This window comes from Microcaecilia unicolor, chromosome 1 (assembly GCF_901765095.1).
Source record: "Microcaecilia unicolor chromosome 1, aMicUni1.1, whole genome shotgun sequence".
NCBI classification, from domain to species: Eukaryota; Metazoa; Chordata; class Amphibia; order Gymnophiona; family Siphonopidae; genus Microcaecilia; species Microcaecilia unicolor.
Genome location: NC_044031.1, coordinates 761,449,094 through 761,474,664, shown reverse-complemented (window position 1 = coordinate 761,474,664; position 25,571 = coordinate 761,449,094). Strand labels below are relative to the sequence as shown.

General features: G+C 45.1%; 1 protein-coding gene across 2 annotated transcripts; it reads right to left on the bottom strand.

The window, feature by feature from the left end:
- Positions 1–1,141: 1,141 nt before the first annotated feature.
- On the bottom strand, positions 1,142–25,404 carry LOC115459923 (organic solute transporter subunit beta-like). Of its 2 annotated transcripts, none has more exons than XM_030189759.1 (6): positions 25,265–25,404; positions 11,504–11,698; positions 11,294–11,409; positions 5,816–5,965; positions 5,620–5,710; positions 1,142–2,076 (listed from the first exon to the last, which is right to left on the bottom strand). In XM_030189759.1, the coding sequence occupies exons 3-6, from the start codon at positions 11,346–11,348 to the stop codon at positions 1,863–1,865; spliced, it is 510 nt and encodes a 169-aa protein (XP_030045619.1). In that variant the 5' UTR covers positions 11,349–11,409; positions 11,504–11,698; positions 25,265–25,404; the 3' UTR covers positions 1,142–1,862. The 2 variants fall into 2 exon arrangements, with proteins under 2 accessions (XP_030045619.1, XP_030045618.1); XM_030189758.1 differs by having other exon boundaries at positions 11,294–11,395; positions 25,265–25,402.
- Between the last annotated feature and the right edge of the window lie 167 nt (positions 25,405–25,571).

The following is a 25,571-nucleotide window of genomic DNA, read 5'->3' as shown; positions in this document are numbered from 1 at the left end:
TGTATTCAAAGGAAATATAAATTTTGTACCCTAGTACAATTGAATCTGTTTAATGCAACATGTATTAGCATGTTTGCAAAGATGTGCCAGGATGTTTTTAAAATAACAATGATAACTGAAATTCAGAATAAATAGAACTTTAATATGTCAGCCAAAAATATTGAAAAAGCGTGCAGAAACTGAATGCCACAAACAAGGGGGGAGGAGATTTAGAAAGGAGGTAAGAAAACAGACTGGAGCTGAAACAGATGTTTGAGGCCTGAAACAATCAGTCCTCAAAAGGGAGGATTTGTTGAACAAAACTATAAAAAATTGGAGTGGAATGCTTCAAAAAAACATGCAGAGCTAGCTGTTTCAACACTAAAATCTCCTGGGACATGATGGGGCCCACATTAGCCAGAGGCAGGCTCCAGAAAGTCTGTGGGATAGAAGGTAGGGGGGTAATAGAAAGCAGATGTTCTGCACATGATTAACAGTTTGTGGTATTCAGAGACTTGCACAGGGATGTTGTATAGTCAGATGCCAAAGAAAGCTATATAAGACCAATGAGAGATCTGTGCCTTTAAGCATTCTCTGACTGCTTTGTCTGAACATGCTTCCTGCATACCTCATAAAAGGTATGCAGTACAATTGTAAATAAACTTTTTATATTAAATCGTCTAGTCTTCTCTTCAAAACTTAGACTGTGAGCCCTCCTGGGACAGAAAAATATCCAGAGTACCTGAATGTAACTCACCTTGAGCTACTACTGAAAAAGGTGTGAGCAAAATGCAAATAAATTATTTGAGATTCTATATGGAATGTTGATATTATCTGAGGTTCTTCATGGAATGTTGCTACTATTTGAAATTCTGTTGCTACTATTTGAGATTCTACATGGGATGTTGCTACAGTAGAGGAGTGGCCTAATGGTTAGAGCACTGGTCTTGCAATCCAGAGGTGGCTGGTTCAAATCCCACTGCTGCTCCTTGTGATCTTGGGCAAGTCACTTAACCCTCCATTGCCTCAGGTACAAACTTAGATTGTGAGCCCTCCTGGGACAGAGAAATATCCAGTGTACCTGAATGTAACTCACCTTGAGCTACTACTGAAAAAAGTGTGAGCAAAATCCAAATAAATAAACGTGCAATGAAAAAAGGGATTACACTTTCATTTCCGAAGTATTTTATTTAGAAACCAAACTGACAGGGCCTGTTCGTCAAGCCCTTTCTGTCTCTAAAGGGAAAGACCTGGTCAAGGTAGCTTCAGTGGCTCTTTGATATTGTTGGTTTCAAAATGGTGAAAGGGCACGTCAGAGCTCCTGGACATGGGGAAATCAGGCTGGGTCTACTCTACAGTAAGTGTTTGACATGAGACAAGCAGTGCAGTCCCACCCCACAGACATCACATGTATGAGAAAGGGTTCCAGTTAGTGTCCCGGACAAGTTTGTGCAGGCACAGGAGACAACATGTAAGATCAAGATATGGTGACCCTGAGCGTACTCTTGACACCCCACAGGTGATCTTCAATATGTTATCAGCTCTTACACGGAACCTGCAATATGGAAGACCAAGTCCTATTTCCCTATTGGCATTGAGGGTGACTATGCCGGGCACGGGATGGCTCAGTCTGGATTTCTAATTGTCTGCGCTCTCACCACGATATCTGCAAAGCCAGAGCCAGTGGCTGATGACATCACAACGCCACGGAGCAGCTGCAGTGCATCACGCTGTAACAGTTTAGAGAATCCGAAGAAAGGAATTAAGTCTTATCAATAGAAACAGATGTAACAATATTCATCACAGCAGGAGATCTTACGTTTGGCTGTAAATCTGTAGGAACGGCACTTGGGACTTAGTTATGGACATTTGGTCACGTTTAGTTATACAGTTTCCTCCAGCGTATCCTTGTACAGGGACGTAACGTGTCCATCCTTCCACCGGACAGTAATTTTTCCTTGGGTTTGCACTGTGTCTAAAAACGGGTCTTGTTTTAAAGAGTCGTCGTCCTTCAGTGTGAGAGTGGCTTGTTTTTCTGCCCCCATTGTCCGGGTGGCCTCCAGTTCTGTCTTATATCTGTTCACGATCTTTTGATTTCTAGGAAAAGAGCACACAACATATGAAAACCAAGAAACAGGACTGTTCCTCATTCTCTCTTAACAACATTCTCATGCATCTCCTGTCTGGATCTCCTCTACCTTCAGCGTTAGAGAATCCATGTGGTGTTTGACAGAATCAGCAGATGTTCCATCCAAATCCCCAGGGCCGCCGAGAGACTGGGCCAGGCCCGGGGCAAAGCCGCCCCGCCTCCCCCCCCCCCCCCCACTGCCCCCCTCCATCCACCACCGGGCCAGGCCCCCCTGAATTCAAATCATAGCGCCTCACCTCGACCTCACTCCATGTGAAAGAAGCGCAGCAGCAGCAGTCTGCAGATCGCCTCCCTTCGGGCCTTCCCTCCCTGTCTGCAGACTGCCGCTGCTGCGCTTCTTTCACAAGGCGCGAGGTCGAGGTGAGGTGCTATGATTTGAATTCAGGGTGGCCTGGCCCGGGGAATTTTGTCCCCCCTGCCCCCCCCCCCCTCTCGGCGGCCCTGCAAATCCCTACAGTCTATTAAAAGCCATCGGAGAATTTACTTGAGTTGTCATAGGGAAGGGGCAATTTTCAAAGGAGCCTAACTACATTACATACAGTGTGTTTTTTCTAGCAAAAAAGTTGCCGGTACTCAAATGCTAGGCCACCCTTCAGGGGTGGGGTGATCACCGAGGGACCCACCTCACAATAGCCAGGCCCCCTGCAACCAGTCACAGAATCTATGACAAGGCAGAATTGGTGTGTAGAGCCTGAGCACTTTCATTAAAACTTGGGGACCGTGGGTCAATTTTAACAGACAACGGAAAAGGTGCCGGTACTCAGTACCCCCAAGTACCCCCTCAAAAAAGGCCCTGATTACATAACAACATTCTATTCTATTTATTCTATCTCCAGAAAGGATTACAAGAAAAGAAACATCTCAGTTAGTTGGAATTACAAGTATTATGTAAACTTAAGTCGAACTAATTTTATATCTGAAAACATCAGAGCCTTCAGTTGCTTCCTAAATATTAAATAAGATTGAACAGACCTGGCTTGATACTGTACATTAGTCCAAATTTTTACCCCCCGAGTACTGAAAAGAATTAATCAAATGACTCTTAATTTGAATTCCACCATAATTAGGAAACTTCAAAAAAATTAGAATAGAGTGAGAACTTTTCCCTGCAGACAATAATGTCAAATAATTGAGAGACCAACTTGATTCAGTCCTGCCAGATTCTTAAACACCCTACAAGCTATTTTTCTTCACTCAACGTGTAATTAAACTCTGGAATTCGTTGCCAGAGAATGTGGTAAAGGCGGTTAGCTTAGCGGAGTTTAAAAAAGGTTTGGACGGCTTCCTAAAGGAAAAGTCCATAGACCATTATTAAATGGACTTGGGGAAAATCCACTATTTCTGGGATAAGCAGTATAAAATGTTTTGTACATTTTTGGGATCTTGCTGGGTATCTGTGACCTGGATTGGCCACTGTTAGAAACACGATGCTGGGCTCGATGGACCTTTGGTCTTTCTCAGTATGACAGTACTTATATACTTATAAGCCAGTGCAATCTATCAAGGACAGGATAGACTCAGGGGCGTATCTGCGTGGGGCCACAGGGGCCTGGGCCCCTGCAGATTTCGCCCTGGACCCCCCTACCATCGACCCTCTCCACCTCCCCCTCCGTCCCGCACGCCCGCCACCAACCTGTCGCCGATCTTTGCTGGCGGGGGACCCCAAGCCCCCGCAAGCCGAAGTCCTCTCTTCCGTGCAGGATGCAAGTTGCAACGCTTCCTGTTCTTCTGAGTCTGACGTCCTGCACGTAAAACGTGCAGGACGTCAGACTCAGAATTTGGAACTCAGTCTGACGTCCTGCGCGTTGTACGTGCAGGACGTCAGACTCAGAAGAACAGGACGCATTGCAACTTGCAGCCTGCACGGAAGAGAGGACCTCGGCTGGCGGGGGGTTGGGGTCCCCCGCCAGCAAAGGTAAGTGACAGCAGCGGGGGAGGGTTGGCGGCGGCGGGAGGGGGTGGAGAGTGTCATTGGTGGCGAGGGGTGGAGGTCTGGCAGTGGCGGGGGGGGGGGGGGGTCCGGAAATGGCGGGGGGGGATCGGTGGCACCGGGGGGGGGGGCTAAAATGTGCCCCCTCCCTCTGGCTCTGGCCCCCCCCTACCGCCAGAGTCCAGATACGCCCCTGGATAGACTTCTCTTTCTGAAAACAGCTCTCCCCAGCCTTGTTCTCACATCTAACCTTATACACGTAGGGGTTGATATTCAAAGCAATTTCATCAGCCACAAATGGCTCCTAGTCAGTTACATCGTCAGTTCAGGGCTAGCTGCTGAAAATTACTGGTTAGTGGTGAACTGAAAACTGGCTATTTTGGGGATGTTCCGGGGGGGGGGGGGGGGGAGGTGGTGGAAGTCAGCACATGGTCGGTTAAGTGCCGAGATGCAGCACTTAACCAGCTAGATTAACCCTATAAATATGGATGGATCCTCAGAAGCTTAGCGGAGATTGGGTGGCAGAGCTGGTGGTGGGAGGCGGGGCTAGTGGTTGGGAGGCGGGGCTAGTGCTGGGCAGACTTCTACGGTCTGTGCCCTGAAAATGGCAGATACAAATCAAGGTCAGGTATACACATAAAGTAACACATATGAGTTTATCTCGTTGGGCAGATTGGCTGGACCATGCAGGTCTTTCTCTGCCGTCATTTACTACGTTACTATGTAAATAGAACCAGATAAAAGTCAGTTCTATCTTTTTGTGGTAACCCATAGCCGGTTAATCTGAATATTGCACTTAGGGCGTAGTTACCTAAGCTGCGCTAGAGATGTGTTAGCGCTTTTAGCGCATGTTAACCATAATATTCCTATGGGTGTCTACATGGTTAGCGCACGCTAATTTTAAGCACCTGCTAAAAACGCTAGCGCACCTTGGTAAACAGGGCTCTTAACTGGCTACGCGTGAGCCTGCTCTGCAAACTTGGACAAGGCCTAGCATTGAATTTCTGGGCTTAACACCAGTGACGGTCAGCAACACACTGATCGTCGCCGGCTGACTATTGGGCCCGTATATTTTTGCGCTTATGCTGGTATTCCATAAAGGGAAGCTGGCGCCTTTCAGGGGACTTATTCTAGAACTGCCTCGTAATGCGTAATGTTTACGAACTAGGTATCTTACAAAAGGACGCACTTTACAGGTAGGCATACACAGGGATAGAGTCTGCGCAGAAACCCAAACGTAGAGTACTATAAGTTACCGGATATCTCTGGCATTTAGGCGCCTACTTTCTTTTACAGAATAGGCTCCAGATGGGCATCTTCTTGGCTGGTTTATACAACTGACCTCCACGTGAATGTCCTGGACCCCACCCCTACCCTTGAGAAGGTCTGCTCAGGTACAGTTTCATGTGCACAGGCTGTACACGTCTAACGTTACTGGCAATGGCTTTCAAAATGACCCTCGGGTTTACAAAGCGCTAATGTCTGACTCCAGTCGAAGGCAATTCTCTGTCTCTACAGCCTGCTTATGCGTGGGAGAAATAGCTAAAATTATGAGTCCTACCTGTTTGCCATGATGTTCATTCCCAGAATAAGAAGCCCCAGGAACAGTCCGGCAAGTGAGATTGCCAGCATCGAGTAATTCCAGGCAGAAGCTACAGAAAGAACCGTAATTTCATGGGGTCAGTTTTAATGACCAGGTCCGTGAAACTGGAAGCAGTCTTATACTGTTACAAGTTTCCAAGCACGATCCTACTTACGATCTTGTGTGCGATAAATCCACAAGAGTTGCTGCAGCTCCTCCTCAGACATACCCGTTCCCGGAACCACAGTGCTCTCGAGATCACTATCCGACCTTGCGTTGGGATTCACTGCAGACTCAAAGCCACCTCTAGTATCCTGGGTCAGTGCTGTTGAGACACAGATGTTGTACAGATGTTGTGAGGCCATAACCACCAATAGAATCAGTGACCTTTAGGTCTACCTATCAGGGGTGGACTGACCATTCAGGCAACTGGGCAGTGCCCGAGGGCCCAGAGGCTCTGCCCGGATGCCCGCCGCACACTACAGCCCTCCCCAGTTCTACCTACATAAGTACGTAAGTATTGCCACACTGGGAAAGACCAAAGGTCCATCAAGCCCAGCATCCTGTTTCCAACAGTGGCCAATCCAGGACACACATACCTGGCAAGATCCCCAAAAAAGTACAAAACATTTTATGCTGCTTATCCCAGAAATAGTGGATTTTCCCCAGGTCCAATTTAATAATGGTCTATGGACTTTTCCTTTAGAAAGCCGTCCAAACCTTTTTTAAACTCCGCTAAGCTAACCGCCCTTAACCGCCTTTACACACTCTCTGTCTCAGCCACCAAGTCTCTCTCTCTCTCATATACCCTGTTCTAAGCCTTCACACAGTCTCTCTCTCTCTCTCAGACCCCCTCCCAAGTCTTCACCAAGTCCTTCTCTGAGTCTCTCTTTGTCTCATATGAGCTCCCAGGCTTCACCATGTCTCTCTCTTTCATATACACTGTTCTAAGCCTTCACTCAGTCTCTCTCATACCCTCAAGCCTTCACACAGTCTCTCTCTCTCAGACCCCCTCCCAAGTCTTCACCAAGTCTTTCTCTCTCTCTCTCTCTCATATACCCTGTTCTAAGCCTTCACACAGTCTCTCTCTCTCTCTCTCAGACCCCCTCCCAAGTCTTCACCAAGTCTTTCTCTCTCTCTCTCTCTCTCTCTCTCTCTCTCTCTCTCATATACCCTGTTCTAAGCCTTCACACAGTCTCTCTCTCTCTCTCTCTCTCAGACCCCCTCCCAAGTCTTCACCAAGTCTTTCTCTCTCTCATATACACTGTTCTAAGCCTTCACTCAGTCTCTCTCATACCCTCAAGCCTTCATCCAGTCTCTCTCTCATACACACTCTCTCTCTGTCTCATACCAGCTCCCAGCCTTCTCCCAGTCTTTCTGTCTCCCTTGGGAGTCTGGCACTTATTCCCCTTACTGTGGCTGCCTAACAAACAGCTCAACTCCCAAGCATACACCACTGTTCATCTTTTTCTAATTTGAGCCATGCGGTACAGGAAGTTCAAGCTGGTATGGGAATTCCAAATCCTATGAGACTTAAAACTGAGGCAGCTTGGGCAAAGAAGTCATATTTGTTAATTCTATTTTAACTTTTCAGTTCTGCAAGTGATGGAAGAATGCCATCTGGTTTAGATTACTCAAATGTCTAGCTTTTGCTAGACTAAGAGGTTAGAAAGGTCAGAGAGAAGTAATTATTTACCACATATGGATACCATTATGAGCAAGGCATATTGCAGGCAGTTTAAAGGATTAGTTTAATGCTGGTTAGAAGAAGATAGAGTAGATATAGATATTCTAGACGAGTTAGATTTTGTCTTATAAGGAATTCTGATTTCTGCTTATTTTAGAATATGTTTTATTCTGTGTAATTAATAAGTTCTATTTCTATATAGAATATCTTTCCAATCCAGTGTTACATCTTTGACTGACTTTTCAAGTAAGCTTTGTCTGCAGTTTTAAGAGGTCATCATCTGGTTTGAATTATCTACAGTCCTAGCTAGTTTTGGGTATGAAGCTAATAGGTGAAAGAGGTCAGGGAAAGTCTTGATTAATTATAGCTAAGTGAAGGACTGGTTTTCTGAAAGTAATAAATGTATGTATGCCATTAACCCTTGACCCCTTAATGAATGCCAGAACCCAGTTAGTATGAAGTTGATTGGGAAACTGATTATGTGAATAATAAAATGCAAGAGATAGGTGCCACAATGTCTAGTGGGAGAGGCCCCAGGTCATAGGTCAGTTAGGAAATATCTTAAACCTATGTAACTGATATTTTGGAGTAAATGTAAGTAATAATTAGTTCAAGGCAGGGTAATCAATCTATTCTTTACCATCTGGTGAGAAGGGGGGGGGGGCTAGAGAGGTGTAGGACCCTATATAACTGGGAGCAGAGGCAGCTTACGTGAGAAAGAGAGGAGAGCTAAGAAGAAGAGAAGGAGCTGAGACAGAAGCCATAAGATCCAGAGAGTTGAGAAAGAGAAGAAGAGAGCTAGAGCTGATGTCCTACTTTGTTTGCTGGCAAATAAAGAAGATTTCTCCCTCATTCTGGCGTGTGCTGTTTGACTCCTGAAGTACCACAGATTCTGCTAACAATAGTGGTAATTCCTGCAACAAAACCAGGAGACTTCCCACAAAGCTCAAGTCAGGGAGCACATGTGGGACAGGAACTGTTTGATAGGCAGCTCAACGAACAGAATTCAAGGGCCTGAGAGACCAGGGGAGGTGACAGTGAAATCCCAGGTGCCAGACTGAGCAGGGGAGGCGATGGACAGTGTGAAATTTTGGCACCCTGCCTGGCAGCTGCACCGACCTCACTATGGCCCTCCATTCTAGTTATCCATCGTCCTCCTTCCAGTGGAGTAGTTACAGGTGGGCCTCGGTGGACACAGGCCCACCCAGTCTTCCCTTAGGCCCACCCTGCTGCAGTACCACACTGCTCTCCTTCATGGTGTCCCGGCTTCCGCAATCCAGTCTCTGAACCCCTTCCCTCCCTGGTGTCAGTACAGGTGTCCTCGGCGCCTGCAGTGATTCATTCTTGCTGCTTCCGCCGGCCCTGCAGGCTTCCATGTTCCACCACACAGGAAACAGGCAACGATGTCAGCGAGGGCGGGACGTGGCAGATGGAAGCCTGTGGAGCTGGCGCAAACAGCGAGAATGAATCGCTGTAGGCGCCGAGGACGCCTGCACCGACATCGGGGAGGGACAGAGTTCAGAGACAGGAGCGCAGATGCCTGGACACCGCAGAGGAGAGGGAGAAGATGTGGGGTAGGTGGAAAAAAAAACCCCTCTTATGTTCTTAAAAAATATCTCTGGGAAGATATATGTGGTCTGGGGGTGGGGGTGGGGGTGGGGGGGAGAGGCACGTGCACATGGAACAGCCCATCCAAAATATCGAGTCCAGCTACGCCTCTGCCTCCTTCTGTTTGTCCCTGTCACTCCTTCCTCCTTCCCCCACCCCTACTTTCTCTCGAGGCTGGCACTGGAAAGCTTTTCATGTTTCATTATATATAGTTTGATGTTGTCATCTTTTGCTCATACTGTAATTGAGCTGAAGAAGACGCCTCTGCCTTTCTTTTGTTTTACTTTGTTTTATTTCTATTTATTACATTTTTTTCAGTTGTTACTCTCTAATTCATGTCTTCAAACACGATTCCCCCCAATATTCAAAGTCATTTAAGCAGCCAGGATCGGTACCTGACCAGTTAAGTGCCACATAGCTGGCTATCTGCCATGTCCCGCTGAATGTTGCTGGTTAGCGGCTAGCTGGTTATATCAGGTGCCAACTTTTGGCACTTTGCCACTTAACTATTTGGCCACGTGCAGGGCAGTCCTATCTTTGGCTGCTTTGACTTTGACCAGTCTGCACTGAATGACGTAGCTACGTGGGGCCGAGGGGGCATGGGCCCCTGGCCCTGGCGCCCCCCCCCCCCCGCCACCACCCCCTTCGACCCCCCCCTCCCGCCACCAACCCTCCCCCGCCGCCGTCAGGTACCTTTGCTGGCGGGGGTCCCCAACCCCCGCCAGCCGAAGTCCTCTTCTCCAGTGTGGCCGCGTTGCTGATCTGCAAGGGCAGGCTTCTGATTCTGTGAGTACGTGCAGGACGTCAGACTCACAGAAACAGAAGCCTGCCCTTGCAGATCAGCAACGCGGCTGTGCCGGAGAAGAGGACTTTGGCTGGTGGGGGTTGGGGACCTCCGCCAGCAAAGGTTCCCAACGGCGGCGGCGGGGGAGGGTTGGTGGCGGCGGGAAGAGGGGGTCAAAAAGGTTGGCGGGGTCAAAGATGGTGGTGGCGGCGGGGGGGGGAGTCAAAAATGGCAGGATGGGGGGGGTAAAATGTGACCCCTTACCTCGGGCTCTGGACCCCCCCCCCCCCCTCCCGCCAAAGTCTGGCTAAGCCCCTGGAATATAGGCTGGCTGGTCAAAGTCAAACCAACCAAAAGTAAACAGGATATTCAATGCTGGTCACTGGAAAAGGACTGGCATGGCCTATCCAGTTTTAGCAGCAACAGAGTGCGTTAGCCCGGCTGACTCCCATGGTCTGTATATCGGCCCTGATTGTCTTCACATGATTATTAAAACAGATGTATAAATAAACTTACAAGATTCATTTCTGAACCTTCCTACTTGTCTTGTCTGCATGTCTTTGACCAGATTGTAAGCTCTTCAGAGTAGGCACTGTCTCTTCAATGTATTTGTCTAGCACTGTGTATACCTTGTAATACTATAGAAATATGAACTGGACAAGGCAAAAGCAGGAGACTGAGGTGGAGAAAGGATAACTGTACTGTGAAGAATTAAAAGGGGAAGTGAAAGGGACTTGTGGTTTTTGTAACTACATTTAAAGTGGTTTACATAGTACATACAAGTACTTATTTGGACCTGGGGCAATAGAGAGTTAAGTGACTTGCCCAGAGACACAAGGAGCTGCAGTGGGAATTGAACCCAGTTCCCCAGGATCAAAGTCCACTGCACTAACCACTGGGCTACTCCTCCACTAGCAACATTCACTGTAGAATCTCAAATAGTAGCAACGGAATCTCAACATTCCATGTAGAATCTGGAATAATAGCAACATTCCATGTAACATAGTAGCATAGTACCATAGTAACATAGTAGATGACGGCAGAAAAAGACCTGCACGGTCCATCCAGTCTGCCCAACAAGATAAACTCATATGTGCTACTTTTTGTGTATACCTTACCTTGATTTGTACCTGTCATTTTCAGGGCACAGACCGTATAAGTCTGCCCAGCACTATCCCCGCCTCCCAACCACCAGCCCCGCCTCCCAACACCGGTTCTGACACAGACCATATAAGTCTGCCCAGCACCATCCCCGCCTCCCAACCACCAGCCCCGCCTCCCACCACTGGCTCTGCCACCCAATCTTGACTAAGCTCCTGAGGATCCATTCCTTCTGCACAGGATTCCTTTATGCTTATCCCACGCATGTTTGAATTCCGTTACCGTTTTCATTTCCACCACCTCCCGCGGGAGGGCATTCAAGCATCCACTACTCTCTCCGTGAAAAAATGTAGAATCTGAAATAGCAGCAACACTCCATGTTCCACTGCACTAACCACTAGGCTTCTCCTCCATCCCTGCAAATTGAAATAGTTCACTGATGTTTATAGACGTGTGTGAACAGAAGCCCTTACCTGGCACCAGGGTACATGTGGCCATCCAGATCAACGTCACTCTGGTAGACAACATGCCGAAATGTGAATTAAGTTTCTCCAAAAGAGTCACTTTGTTGATCCCTGTGGGCAGAGACCTCGAAGTAGAATAAATGTAATTACAATATTTTCAGAATGCAGTCACCACATATTTTATTTTCAAAACCAACAAAAATAGAACTTAGGACTCACAATTTGAAAAGAAGGGACACCACAGAAGCGGAGGACCGAGTATCACTACATCAGTAGAAACCAGCAAAAGGAGTAGTGTAATCAGCAGGGCTTTTCCACAAAGGAACAGAAGGACGAGGAATGTAATGAATAAAACCTTTATTCTTCAAGACCCGACACAGCACTGTGTTTCTCCGTAAAGCCTACATCAGGGGTCTAAAAACAATGGGCATACATTAGAAACATAAATACAACATATAGAAAAAATGTAAAATTGTATTAAAATGCAAAGAAATGCATAAGACCATGTGATAAATAACAATCCAATGATATAATACAACATACTGTATCAGACGGACAGAAAACATGTGAAAGACTTCCATATGATGATCTACAAAGTTGTAGTAGGTAAATGACATGAAAAGCACAATTCCAAAGAATGATAATAAAGCTAGGATGTATGTAACTGAAACATTCCAGGAAATAATTAATAATTATAAAACACTAGTAAAAAAGGCCCGTTTCTGACCCAAATGAAACGGGCGCTAGCAAGGTTTTCCTCGGAGTGTGTGTGTTTGAGAGAGTGTATGTGAGAGTGACTGTGTGTGAGAGAGAGAGAGTGAATGTGCGAGTGTGTGTGTGTGAGAGAGAGTGAGTCTGGGTGCGAGTGTGTCTGTGAGAGAGTGAGTGTGTGTGTGAGAATGAGAGTGTGTGCAAGTGTATGTGAGACACAGTGTGAGAAAGAGAGAGTGTGTTTCACACAGATACAGTGTGTGCGAGACACAGACTCCCTTTGAGACTGAGTGTATGAGACCAAGAGAGTGTGTGAGTGACTGTGTGACACAGAGAGTGAATGTGATACAGTGTGAGACATAGAGAGAGAGAAAGACATTGACTGTGAGAGAGAGAGAGAGTGTGAGAGAGAGTGTGTGTGACAGAGATACCTCCCCCACCTCTCTGGTGTCAGGCCCCCCTCCCTCCCTCTCTCTGGTGTCAGCCCCCCCCCCCCTCTCTCTGGTGTCTGAGCGTTACTGTGCAGGATGCTGAACTGTGGCTGTGCTTCAAGGAACTGACCAATCCTATTTAATATCAAGGAACTGACCAATCCTATTTAATAGAATGCACCTGCAACATTCTGAAGCCGAGAAACCTCGTGTGGTTGGTCACTTCTGCTTGTGAGGAACCCGGAAGTACGTGATGTCAATTCAGGAGATGGATACAGAGAGCAGGAATTCCTCAGCCATGCAGTCAGCTTCAGAATGTTGGAGGTGCCTTTTATTATATAGGATTCTTTAAAAAGATATAGGGTAAAATCAAAAACATAAACTTGTACCCAGAATCACTGAAGAATAATGAAGTGTCAGGATGTGAATAAAATACAAAATGGTGTTGTTGAACAAAGGAAAGCTGAAAAGGTGGACCACAAGTGTAAACTTGTATGTAAGTGAGAAAAAAAAAGTCTGTTATCCTGGCACATCATTATTTGGGTCCAGAATGGAGCTGCAGTGACCAGTCCCTGACCAAGGATTGACTCTACAATGGCTGGGTCAAATGTTGGTGGCATCTAGCAGTCCAACCGATTCTTTTGCCGGCTTCCTGCTTTTAATATACCTAAAAAAAAATTTTACTATGTGTTTTTGCCTCCAACGCAATCTTTTTTTCGAAGTCCCTCTTAGCCTTCCTTATCAGCGCTTTGCATTTGACTTGACATTCTTTATGCAGTTTCTTATTATTTTCAGTCGGTTCCTTCTTCCATTTTCTGAAGGATTTTCTTTTAGCTCTAATAGCTTCCTTCACCTCACTTTTTAACCACGCTGGCTGTCATTTGGTCTTCCGTCCTCCTCTTTTAATACGCGGAATATATTTGGCCTGGGTTTCCAGGATGGTGCTTTTGAACAGCATCCACGCCTGATGTAAATTTTTGACCCTCGCAGTCGCTCCTCCAAGTTTTTTTTTCACCGTTCTTCTCATTTTATCATAGTCTCCTTTTTTAAAAGTTAAACGCTAACATATTTGATTTCCTATGTATACTTACTTCAAAGCTAATATGAAATCCGATCATATTATGATCACTGTTATCAAGCGGCCCCAGCACCATTACCTCCCGCACCAGATCATGCGCTCCACTAAGGACTAGGTCTAGAATTTTTCCTTCTCTAATCGGCTCCTGTACCAGCTGCTCCATAAAGCTGTCCTTGATTTCATCAAGGAATTTTACCTCCCTAGCATGCCCCGATGTTACATTTACCCAGTCAATATCAGGGTAATTGAAATCACCCATTATTTTTATTTTTTTACATTTCTACCCTGCACTTTCCCACTCATGGCAGGCTCAATGCGGCTTACATGGGGCAATGGAGGGTTAAGTGACTTGCCCAGAGTCACAAGGAGCTGCCTGTGCCTGAAGTGGGAATCAAACTCAGTTCCTCAGGAGCAAAGTCCACCACCCTAACCACTTGGCCACTCCTCCACTCCATTATTATTATGTTGCCCAGTTTGTTTGCGTCCCTAATTTCCTTTAACATTTCTGCATCCGTCTGTTCATTCTGGCCAGGCGGACAGTAGTACATTCCTATCACTAGCCTTTTCCCCTTTACACGTGGAATTTCAATCCATAGGGATTCCAAGATGTGTTTTGTTTCCTGCAGAATTTTCAATCTATTTGATTCAAGGCCCTCCTTAACATACAGTGCTACCCCTCCACCAATTCGATCCACCCTATTACTACAAGATAATTTGTACCCCGGTATGACAGTGTCTCACTGGTTATCCTCCTTCCACCAGGTCTCAGAGATGCCTATTATATCTAATTTTTCATTTAGTGCAATATATTCTAACTCTCCCATCTTATTTCTTAGGCTTCTGGCATTTGCATATAGACATTTCAAAGTATGTTTGTTGTTCCTATTTACATTATGCTTAGTACTTGACAGTATTAATTTGCAATCTTTTGCCTGATTTTTATTTTTATTTAAGGACACCTGATCTACTACGGTCTCTTTTGCAACCTCACTATCAGGATACCCTATCTTCCCTGTTTTGGTGATATCTTTGAAAGATACCTTATCTCGAACCATGCGCTTTAGAGCGACTGTCAGCCTTCCCCCCGTTTCAGCGGAACTGTGGCTTCTCCTTGTCCTGCACAAAAGCCATGGGTCAGCCAGTGCCATCTTGAATTTTGGCACGAGAGAGGCGGGAGCATTGCTCCTGTCCCTGGAGACTTGGCTTTTCCGTGGAATAAGAGAGGAGACTTGGAAGGGGAGACCTGGAGGACTAAAACAGCTCAAACTGGTGGGGGAGGGGGGAAATTGGGTTTTCTTTGGCAACCACTAATAACACTTAGCATGTGCTATTTGCCTAGCAAGCATAACACACAAAGGGCACATAACACACCAGAACAAACACAAAAAGGACATGTAATCATTTTTATCCTCTGTCAGATGAGCTGATGCTGTGTCCTGATCTTTCAATGTCCTGAAAGTCCCTTTTTTTCTCTGCTGGCTCAAATTGTCTGGCTGGAGCTGACTTTAGTCCAAGGTCAGTTGCTTACAAGTTCATTGGCTATGATTCCTTTCATTCTCTGCAAATAATCAAAGTTCACATTATGTAGTAAGTTTGAGATTGCTGGCGTTTAATTGTCTTTCAAACAGCCACAATGTCCTGGGCTCCTTCGCATGTACAACACTGCTGTGCGTTACTTGTGATTTCACATCACAGGCTACAGATGGAGAGATAACTCTCCACATATAGATAAACGTTTGAAGAAAGAGAAATAATGGTGTTTTTCCTCTTCCTCTGCTCTCAGATTTGGATATGTCTGTACGGGGACTTGGTGGGGAGAGACAGTAAGGTTTGTCTGGGTCGGGTAGTTTGTAAGTGATTACACTTGAACATGAAGAGACAGTCCGACAGAGCTTACAATCTAATTAGGACAGACAAACAGGACAAACAAGAGATAAGGGAATATTAAAGTGAGGATGATAAAATAAGGGTTCTGAACAAGTGAACAAGGGTTAGGAGTTAAAAGCAGCATCAAAAAGGTGGGCTTTTAGCTTAGATTTGAAGACGGCCAGAGATGGGGCTTGACAGATCAGCTCAGGAAGTCTATTCCAGGCATATGGTGCAGCAAGATAAAAGGAACGGAGTCTGGAGTTAGCAGTGGAGGAGAAGGGTGCAGATAAGAGAGATTTACCCAGTGAACGGAGTTCCCGGGGAGGAATGTAGGGAGAGATGAGAGTGGAGAGGTACTGAGGAGCTGCAGAGTGAATGCATTTGTAAGTCAGTAAGAGGAGTTTGAACTGAATGCGGAAATGGATAGGGAGCCAATGAAGTGACTTGAGGAGAGGGCTAATATGAGCATAACGACCCTGGCGGAATATTAGTCGTGCAGCAGAATTTTGAACAGACTGAAGAAGAGAGAGATGGCTAAGTGATGCAGGTGTTGCTCATTTTCAAAAGAGAAAAACATCTGAAAAACATCACAAAGTGCCAAAATGTTTGAGTTGTGATTTTTAAAAGTCTGATTTGAGATGTTTTTCTCTGCAGTTCGTCCAAATTTTTAGTAGGGGGGTGTGTTGGGGGTGTGCTCTGGGTGAGACTTGGGTGTTCCCAAAAGTTAAGACGTCTTTCTGCTGTAATAGAACAAAACCAAATTGTCTGGGGCAAAAATTGCGACGGTTTTGTCTAAACCTGTTTCAAGCATGTCTAAGTTTCAAAAAGGTGCCCTAAATGACCACTGGAGAGATTAAGGCCTGACCCCCTCCTTAATCTTCCAGTGGTCACTGAACCCCTTCCACCCCCCCCAAACATGTGACAATGACAGTACATTCTAGGTTCTTTGACACCTTCAGATATGATGACCAGTCCTACTAGAACAGCAAGCTGGCCCCAGGAGTAGACTAGTGGTCAGAGAAGTAATGGAAGCGATGCTGAAGGAAAGGATAGTGAATTTCCTGGAAGCCAATAAGTTGCAACATCCAAGACAACATGGTTTTACCAAATGTAAATCGTGCCAAACGAATCTCATTGAATTCTTTGACTGGGTGACCGGAGAATTGAATCATGGACGTGCTATAGACGTAATCTACTTAGATTTCAGCAAAGCTTTTGACACGGTTCCCCACAGGAGGCTCTTGAATAAACTTTACAGGCTGAAGATAGGACCCAACGAGGTGAACTGGATTAGGAACTGGTTGATGGACAGACGCTAGAGGGTGGTGGTTAATGGAATTCACTCGGATGAGAGAAAGGTGAGTAGTGGAGTGCCTCAGGGATCGGTGCTGGGGAAGATTCTGTTCAATATATTTGTGAGTGACATTGCCGAAGGGTTAGATGGTAAAGTTTGCTTTTTTGTGGATGACACCAAGATTTGTAACAGAGTGGACACCCGGGAGGGAGTGGGAAACATGAAAAAGGATCTGAGGAAGCTAGAAGAATGGTCTAAGGTTTGGCAATTAAAATTCAATGCGAAGAAATGCAAAGTGATGCACTTAGGGAGTAGAAACCCACGAGAGACTTATGTGTTAGGCGGTGAGAGTCTGATATGTACTGAGGGGGAGAGAGATCTTGGGGTGATAGTATTCGAGGATCTGAAGGCAACGAAACAGTGTGACAAGGTGGTGGCCATAGCGAGAAGGTTGCTAGGCTGTATAGAGAGAGGTGTGACCAGCAGAAGAAAGGAGGTGTTGATGCCCTTGTACAAGTCATTGGTGAGGCCCCACCTGGAGTATTGTGATCAGTTTTGGAGGCCGTACTTTGCTAAGGATGTTCAGAAGCAATAGATCCTCAGAAGCTTAGCGGAGATTGGGTGGCAGCACCGGTGGGTGGGAGGCGGGGCTAGTACTGGGCAGACTTATACGATCTGTGCCCTGAAAATGGTAGATTCAAATCAAGGTCAGGTATACATATAAAGTAGCGTGGTCAAAATCTGAACAATAAGACCCCATGTAGCACAATTACGCCTTCTGGATAATGAGGGCAAGTGAATGGTCCTTAAGTGGCGGACATGGAGGGGCATTTTTGATATGACGTCTAAGTACGACTTTGGACATTTTGCAAAAAAACATCCAAAATCTGAATAGCAAAGAAGGTCATTTTCAAAAGAAAAAAAAAGTCATCTTTTTTTTCAAAATACTGTTTTCAAACAAGGGTTTCTGATTTGGACGTTTTGTTTTCTGGTCTATTAAAAAAAATGAATAAGTGCAAAACAGAGAAAATCAAGCCATTGGGATGTAGAAGGAGCCACCATTTTTAGTAGACTGGTCCCCAGACATTTCAGGAGAGCAATGGGGCCCCCTAGAGGGTACATCTGTGCACTTCATAAAAATGCTCCCAGGTACACATCTCACCTTTGCTCCCTTACCTTGTCCCCTGAGCCCTCTAAAATCCATCCAAAACCCACTAAACCCCCACTGTACACCACTACAATAGACCTTATGAGTGCAGGTGGCATCTATATGTGGGTACAGTAGGTTTTTGGTGACTTTGGGAGGGGTCACAGTTTCCACCACAAGTGTGAAAGGTAGGGGGAAATAGGGACCTGAGACCCCCCACTCCATAGTGCACTGCACCAACCACTATACTACTCCAGGAACCTGCATGCTGGCTATAACATCTGAGGCTGGTAAGTTATATTTTTATTCACATTTTTGGGGGGGTGGGAGGGGTCAGTGGTCATCTGGTCATTTAGGACACCTTTTTTGTTCCTTATTCATTTGAAAAAAAACAGTTCTAGCTCAAGACATCTTAGTTGCAGTATTGTTTTGTTGCATTATGGCTGAAAAACCTCTAAGTCTTAGGAATGCCCAAATCTCACCCTTAACACGCCCCAACACACCCCCTTGAGGTTTGGATGCACTGCGGATGAACAGCATAGAAAAACATCTGAAAAATAGGTTTTGAAAATACTGATTTGGATGTTTTTTAGAGAAACATAACTAATGTTCGATTCCCACTTCAGGCACAGGCAGCTCCTTGTGACTCTGGGCAAGTCACTTAACCCTCCATTGCCCCATGTAAGCCGCATTGAGCCTGCCATGAGTGGGAAAGCGCAGGGTACAAATGTAACAAAAATAAAATAGATACTCTTTGAGATTCTACATGGAATGTTGCTATTCCACTAGCAACATTCCATGTAGAAGGCTGCGCTGGCTTCTGTTTCTGCGAGTCTGACGTCCTGCACGTATGTGCAGGACGTCAGACTCACAGAAGCAGAAGCCTGCGCGGCCACATTGGTGATCTGCAAGGGCCGACTTCTAGTGGAATGGCCACATTCCATGTAGAATCTCAAATAGTAGCAACAGTGGAGGAGTGGCTAGTGGTTAGGGTGGTACACTTTGGTCCTGGGGAACTGAGAAAATGAGTTTGATTCCCACTTCAGGCACAGGCAGCTCCTTGTGACTCTGGGCAAGTCACTTAACCCTCCATTGCTCCACGTAAGCTGCATTGAGCCTGCCATGAGTGGGAAAGCGCAGGGTACAAATGTAACTAAAATAAAATACCAACAATCCATCGTATAAACCCTAACACATTACCACTTTTTCTCTGGTCCCGAATTGTGATCTCTTCATACTTGTTCAATTAATTTTACTACGTTATTCATATTCTTTATGTATCACCACTTGTATCTTTAACTCTGGATTGGCGATGGCCATGATGGAACAATGGAAGCCACATTGAGCCTGCAAATAGGTGGGATACAAATGCCACAAATAAAGAAAAAAATACTGCTTTAGGCCACTTTTTAGATGTTTTTTTTTCTTTTGAAAATGAGCTTCACAGTAACATAGGAGCCAACTTTTCAGAATGATTGCGGGTGCTAAACTTAACACGAGTGAATGCGCTTTGCTCCGAGTAATGGAGTTTGCTCAATATTGGGGGTGCTCAAGCACCCACAGAGCTGACGCCTATGATGATTTGAAAGAGGAAGTAGCCTTTTTAAAGCCTGCCATCCAATGTACATGGAGAATAATTTTATAACAAGACACCTGCTAAAAGCACTATTTAAGGTCTTTATTTATTTATTTAACACATTTATACCCCACATTATCCCACTAGTTGCAGGCTCAATGTAACATAGTAACATAGTAGATGACGGCAGAAAAAGACCTGCACAGTCCATCCAGTCTGCCCAACAAGATAAACTCACATGTGCCATTTTTTGTGTATACCTTACCTTGATTTGTACCTGTCTTTTTCAGGGCACAGACCATATAAGTCTGCCCAGCACTATCTCTGCCTCCCAACCACCAGCCCTGCCTCCCACCGCCGGCTAAGCTTCTGGGGATCCCTTCCTTCTGAGGAGGATTCCTTTATGTTTATCCCACGCATGTTTGAATTCCGTTACCATTTTCATCTCCACCACCTCCCGCAGGAGGGCATTCCAAGTATCCACCACTCTCTCTGTGAAAAAATACTTCCTGACATCTTTCCTGAGGCTGCCCCCCTTCAATCTCATTTCATGTCCTCTCGTTCTACCGCCTTCCCATCTACGGAAAAGGTTCGTTTGCGGATTAATACCTTTCAAATATCTGAACGTCTGTATCATATCACCCCTGTTTCTCCTTTCCTCCAGAGTATACATGTTTAGGTCTGCAAGTCTCTCCTCTTATGTCTTGTAACGCAAATCCCATACCATTCTTGTAGCTTTTCTTTGCACCACTTCCATTTTTTTAACATCCTTCACAAGATACGGCCTCCAAAACTGAACACAATACTCCAGGTGGGGCCTCAGCAACGTCTTATACAGGGGTATTAAAACCTCTTTTCTTCTGCTGGTCACACCTCTCTCTATACAGCCTAGCAATCTTCTAGCTACGGCCACCGCCTTGTCACACTGTTTCGTCGCCTTCAGGTACTCAGTTACTATCACCCCAAGATCCCTCTCCCCGTCCGTTCCTATCAGACTCTCCCCACCTAACACATATGTCTCCCTTGGATTTCTACTCCCTAAGTGCATCACTTTGCATTTCTTCGCTTACACAATAACATGGGTAGGATACAGTTCAGTATAATATCATTAAACAATGTCATAGTAAAAAAAATTAATCGTAAATGTATCGTCTAAGACAACAAAGATAATAAAAGATAATGGAAAAAACATTAGGGTCCATAAATTTTGCTGAACAGAAAAGAAATGAACTAAGTAACGTCTGGATGGTTCGCCTTCTTGAACAGGGTGGTCTTCAATCCTTTTCTGAAGTTTAGATGATTCTGAGTTGATTTTAAGAGTTTAGGCAGTGCATTCCATAGCTGAGTTCCTATGAAGGAGAAGCTTGATGCGTAGGTAGATTTGTATTTGAGGCCGTTGCAATCTGGATAATGTAAAATTAAACAGGATCGGGAAAGACTGGAACTATTTCTGGGTGGTAGATCTATAAGATTTAACATAGTAACATAGTAGATGACGGCAGAAAAAGACCTGCATGGTCCATCCAGTCTGCTCAACAAGATAAATTCATATGTGTATACCTTACCTTGATTTGTACCTGTCTTTTCAGGGCACAGACCGTATAAGTCTGCCCAGCACTATCCCCTCCTCCCAACCACCAGCCCCGCCTCCCACCACCGGCTCTGGCACAGACCGTACAAGTCTGCTCTCCACTATCCTCGCCTCCCAACCACCAACCCCTCTTCCCCCCACCTGCTCCGCCACCCAATTTCAGCTAAGCTATCCAGGAGCGTCACCATAAATGATCCTATGAATCAAGGTGCAAATTTTAAAGGCAATACATTCCTTGATGGGAAGCCAATGTAATTTTTCTCGAAGGGGCTTGGCAGATTCGAATTTAGATTTTCCAAAGATCAGTCTATTTAAACCTACTCTTTATGAAACACTAGCACAAGTGGGCCAATAACATTTACACCAGTCTGCCCTGCTGAATAATCAATGCGTGGACTTGCTCACACCACCCACACCCTGCCCATGTGAACGTCCCAGAAAAAGTACGCGCCATGCAAACTGCACATGTCCATTTATACTGGTTGGTATTTCATGAGGTTATTTACCAATCTGTGTGTAAGTGATTAAAATACTGCCGTTTCTGTGCCTTCTTCATGGGCATCCCTGGGATGTGGCTTACGCTTATCTGCATGCTTTGAGATTTTATGAGTCTTTTATCTCTGGAAATCTAACTGCAAAATGAGCAGGTGTAAACGAGGTGCTGGTAATTTTCCTGTGGTAATTTGCAAAGTGAAAGGGTGCTGCAAGCTTTCACTTTGAAAAATGGGGCCAAACCCATGGGCAGTTAGAAAAATTACCCCTAAACATAAGAAGAATATAAGAACATAAGCATTGCCAGACTGAAGGAGTGTACAGTATTCAAACTGCACATTTAATATGACACGCTACAAAAGGTGGATAAAAGTACATAAGAATTGCCATACTGGGACAGACTGAAGGTCCATCAAGCCCAACATCCTGTTTCCAACAGTGGCCAATCCAGGTCACAAGTACCCAATAGTAGCAACATTCCATGTGGAACCCCAAAGAGTAGCAAGATTCCATTCAGAATACCAAGCACATAAGTACATAAGTGCTGCCACACTGGGACAGACCAAAGGTCCATCGAGCCCAGCATCCTGTTTCCAACAGTGGCCAATCCAGGTCACAAGTACCCAATAGTAGCAACATTCCACGTAGAACCCCAAAGAATAGCAAGATTCTAGAATTCTAAAGACTAACAAGATTCCATGCAGAATTTCAAAGTGTAGCAACATTCCATGTGGAACCCCAAGGAGTAACAAGATTCCATTCAGAATCCCGAACACATAAGTACATAAGTGCTGCCACACTGGGACAGACCAAAGGTCCATCGAGCCCAGCATCCTGTTTCCAACAGTGGCCAATCCAGGTCACAAGTACTCAATAGTAGCAAGATTCTAGAATTCTAAAGACTAACAAGATTCCATGCAGAATTTCAAAGTGTAGCAACATTCCATGTGGAACCCCAAAGAGTAGTAAGATTCCATTCAGAATCCCGAACACATAAGTACATAACTGTTGCCACACTGGGACAGACCAAAGGTCCATCGAGCCCAGCATCCTGTTTCCAACAGTGGCCAATCCAGGTCACAAGTACTCAATAGTAGCAAGATTCTAGAATTCTAAAGACTAACAAGATTCCATGCAGAATTTCAAAGTGTAGCAACATTCCATGTGGAACACCAAAGAGTAGCAAGATTCCATTCAGAATCCCAAGCACATAAGTACATAAGTATTGCTACACTGGGAAAGACCAAAGGTCCATCAAGCCCAACATCCTGTTTCCAACAGTGGCCAGTCGAGGTCACAAATACCTGGCAAGATCCCAAAAAAGTACAAAACATTTTATGCTGCTTATCCCAGAAATAGTGGATTTTCCCCAAGTCCAATTTAATAATGGCTTATGGACTTTTCTTTTAGGAAGATAGCCAAATCTTTTTTTAAACCCCGTTAAGCTAATTGCTTTTACCACATTCTCTAGCAAAGTATTCCAGAGTTTAATTATTATTATTTGTTACATTTGTATCCCACATTTTCCCACCTATTTGCAGGCTCAGTGTGGCTTACATTGTACCGTAGAGGTGTTCGCCATCTCTGGCATGGTAGGTACAGTTGGAGGAACTTAGAGAGGAAAAGGGGGAAGAAGAGTCAGGTAATGTCCGTTATGGTCTTTGGTTATATTGTGTTGCAAGTGACCAGGTATTTTTATGTTGGGTCAGTGAGGTATGCTCTTCTTAACAGGTCTGTCTTTAGTGCTTTTAGGTGGTCGAGCGTAGTTTTTACTGCTTTTGGCAATGCATTCCATAGTTGTGCGCTTAGGTAGGAAAAGCTGGTTGCATAGGTGGATTTGTATTTGAGTCCTTTGCTGCTTGGGTAGTGGAGGTTTAGATATGATCGTGGAGATTTTGTGGTGTTCCTGGTTGGCAGGTCGATGAGGTCTGTCATGTATCCTGGTGCCTCGCCGTAAATAATTTTATGAACAGTCGTGCAGATTTTGAAAGTGAAACTTTCTTTGATTGGCAGCCAGTGCAGTTTTTCTCCGAGTGGTTTGGCGCTGTCAAAACATGTTTTTCCAAATATAAGCCTGGACGCTGTGCTTTGGGCGGTTTGAAGTTTCTTTATGATTTGATCCTTGCATCCCGCATAGATTCCATTACAGTAATCTGCGTGGCTTACTACCATGGACTGTACTAGGCTACGAAATATTTCCCTCGGGAAGAATGGTTTTATGCGTTTGAGTTTGCATTTCTTGAGTGAAGAAATATTTTCTTTTACTTGTTTTAAATTTACTACTTTGTAGCTTCATTACGTGCCCCCTAATCCTAGTATTTTTGGAAGAGTAAACAAGCAATTCATGTCTATCCGTTCCACTCCACTCCACTCATTATTTTATAGAAACAGGATACTGGGCTTGATGAACCTTCGGTCTGCCTCAGTTTGGCAATACTTATGTAAGCTTGCATTTTGTAAAGGTCATTCTGTGCAGAGTGGTCTTTGCAGAATAGTAGCTTAGAGTGGATCTTTTCGATGCTTAACGTTGAGTACCATTTATTGAATCCCCCCACCATGAAATCTAAACCCCCTCTTATCTTTGGAGTACAGCCCTTCAAGTGCATTCCCTTGATGAAATGGGGAACATATGTAGATTTTAACTCATCCAGGCCACGCCCTAACCATGATCCCTTGCAACTGGAGAGATGCTGGACACCAGCACATTTTCCTTTGCCTTGATGAGTACTACAACTACTTATCATTTCTATAGCGCTACTAGACGTACGTAGCGCTGTACACTTGAACATGAAGAGACAGTTCCTGCTCGACAGAGCTTACAATCTAATTAGGACAGACAAACAGGACAAATAAGGGATAAGGACAAAGAGTAGCAAGATTCCGTGCAGAATCCCAAAGAGTAGCGAGATTCTGGAATCCCACTGTAGCAACATTCTGTGCGGAATCCCAAAGAGCAGCAAGATTCCGGAATCCCAAAGACTACTACTAATCATTTCTATAGCGCTACTAGACGTACGCAGCACTGTTGAACATGAAGAGACAGTCCCTGCTCGACAGAGCTTACAATCTAATTAGGACAGACAAACAGGACAAATAAGAGATAAGGAAATATTAAAGTGAGGATGATAAAATAAGGGTTCTAAACAAGTGAATAAGGGTTAGGAGTTAAAAGCAGCATCAAAAAGGTGGGCTTTTAGCTTAGATTTGAAGACGGCCAGAGATGGAGCTTGACGGCTCAGGAAGTCTATTCCAGGCATAAAAGGAACAGAGTCTGGAGTTAGCGGTGGAGGAGAAGGGTGCAGATAAGAGAGATTTACCCAGTGAACGGAGTTCCCGGGGAGAGGAGTAGAGGAGCAGTTTAAATCTCAGCACCAGCCCTTCAGTAAAAGAATCTTATAAATAACTGGTTGTGGTCTCAAGTCACGTGTCACCTGCAGGGAATGACTATTAATAAATAGTCACTTTACTCAGGCCGATGTCTCTGTGGCGGAGATAATCATACACACAATCTTCAAAACCCACATCTGCAGAACATCAGCACAAACAAAGCTAAGTGCTGGGCATTTATTAAGCAATAGAATAAAAGTTCACTGCGAGTCACACGGACAGTGCTTGTGTGCAAAAAGTCACTGCTTAGGTCTAAAGATTGACTCTCCTTGCTTAAAATTGTTGGTGTCAGGTTTTGAAGATTGTCATTAATAAATAGTAGATGACAGCAGATAAAGACCTGAATGGTCCATCCAGTTTGCCCAACAGTCTCACTCATTATCAATTCAAATGAATAAACTCACCTGGAGGAGGAAGTCTGGGTCCCTGTTTCCTCCTCTTGAGTGATCAGCGGTGTCCGTCTGCTACTTGCTCTGAATCATCTGCTGGAGTTCTTTGCATGGTTCAGCCAGTTTTGAAATTTCAGCTTCCAGATATATGATCTGATTTTTTCCCCCCTCAGAGCTGCCCAGTAGCTTCTTTGGTTCATAAAAACACGCCTTTGCTGGCAGTTTCCCAGACAGCCCAGAGGTGAGTGAACTCTGCTAGTGTGGATGAACTCTCAGGCTTCTACCTACACTGCTCAAGCTCTGACCTGGCCTTAGCTGTATT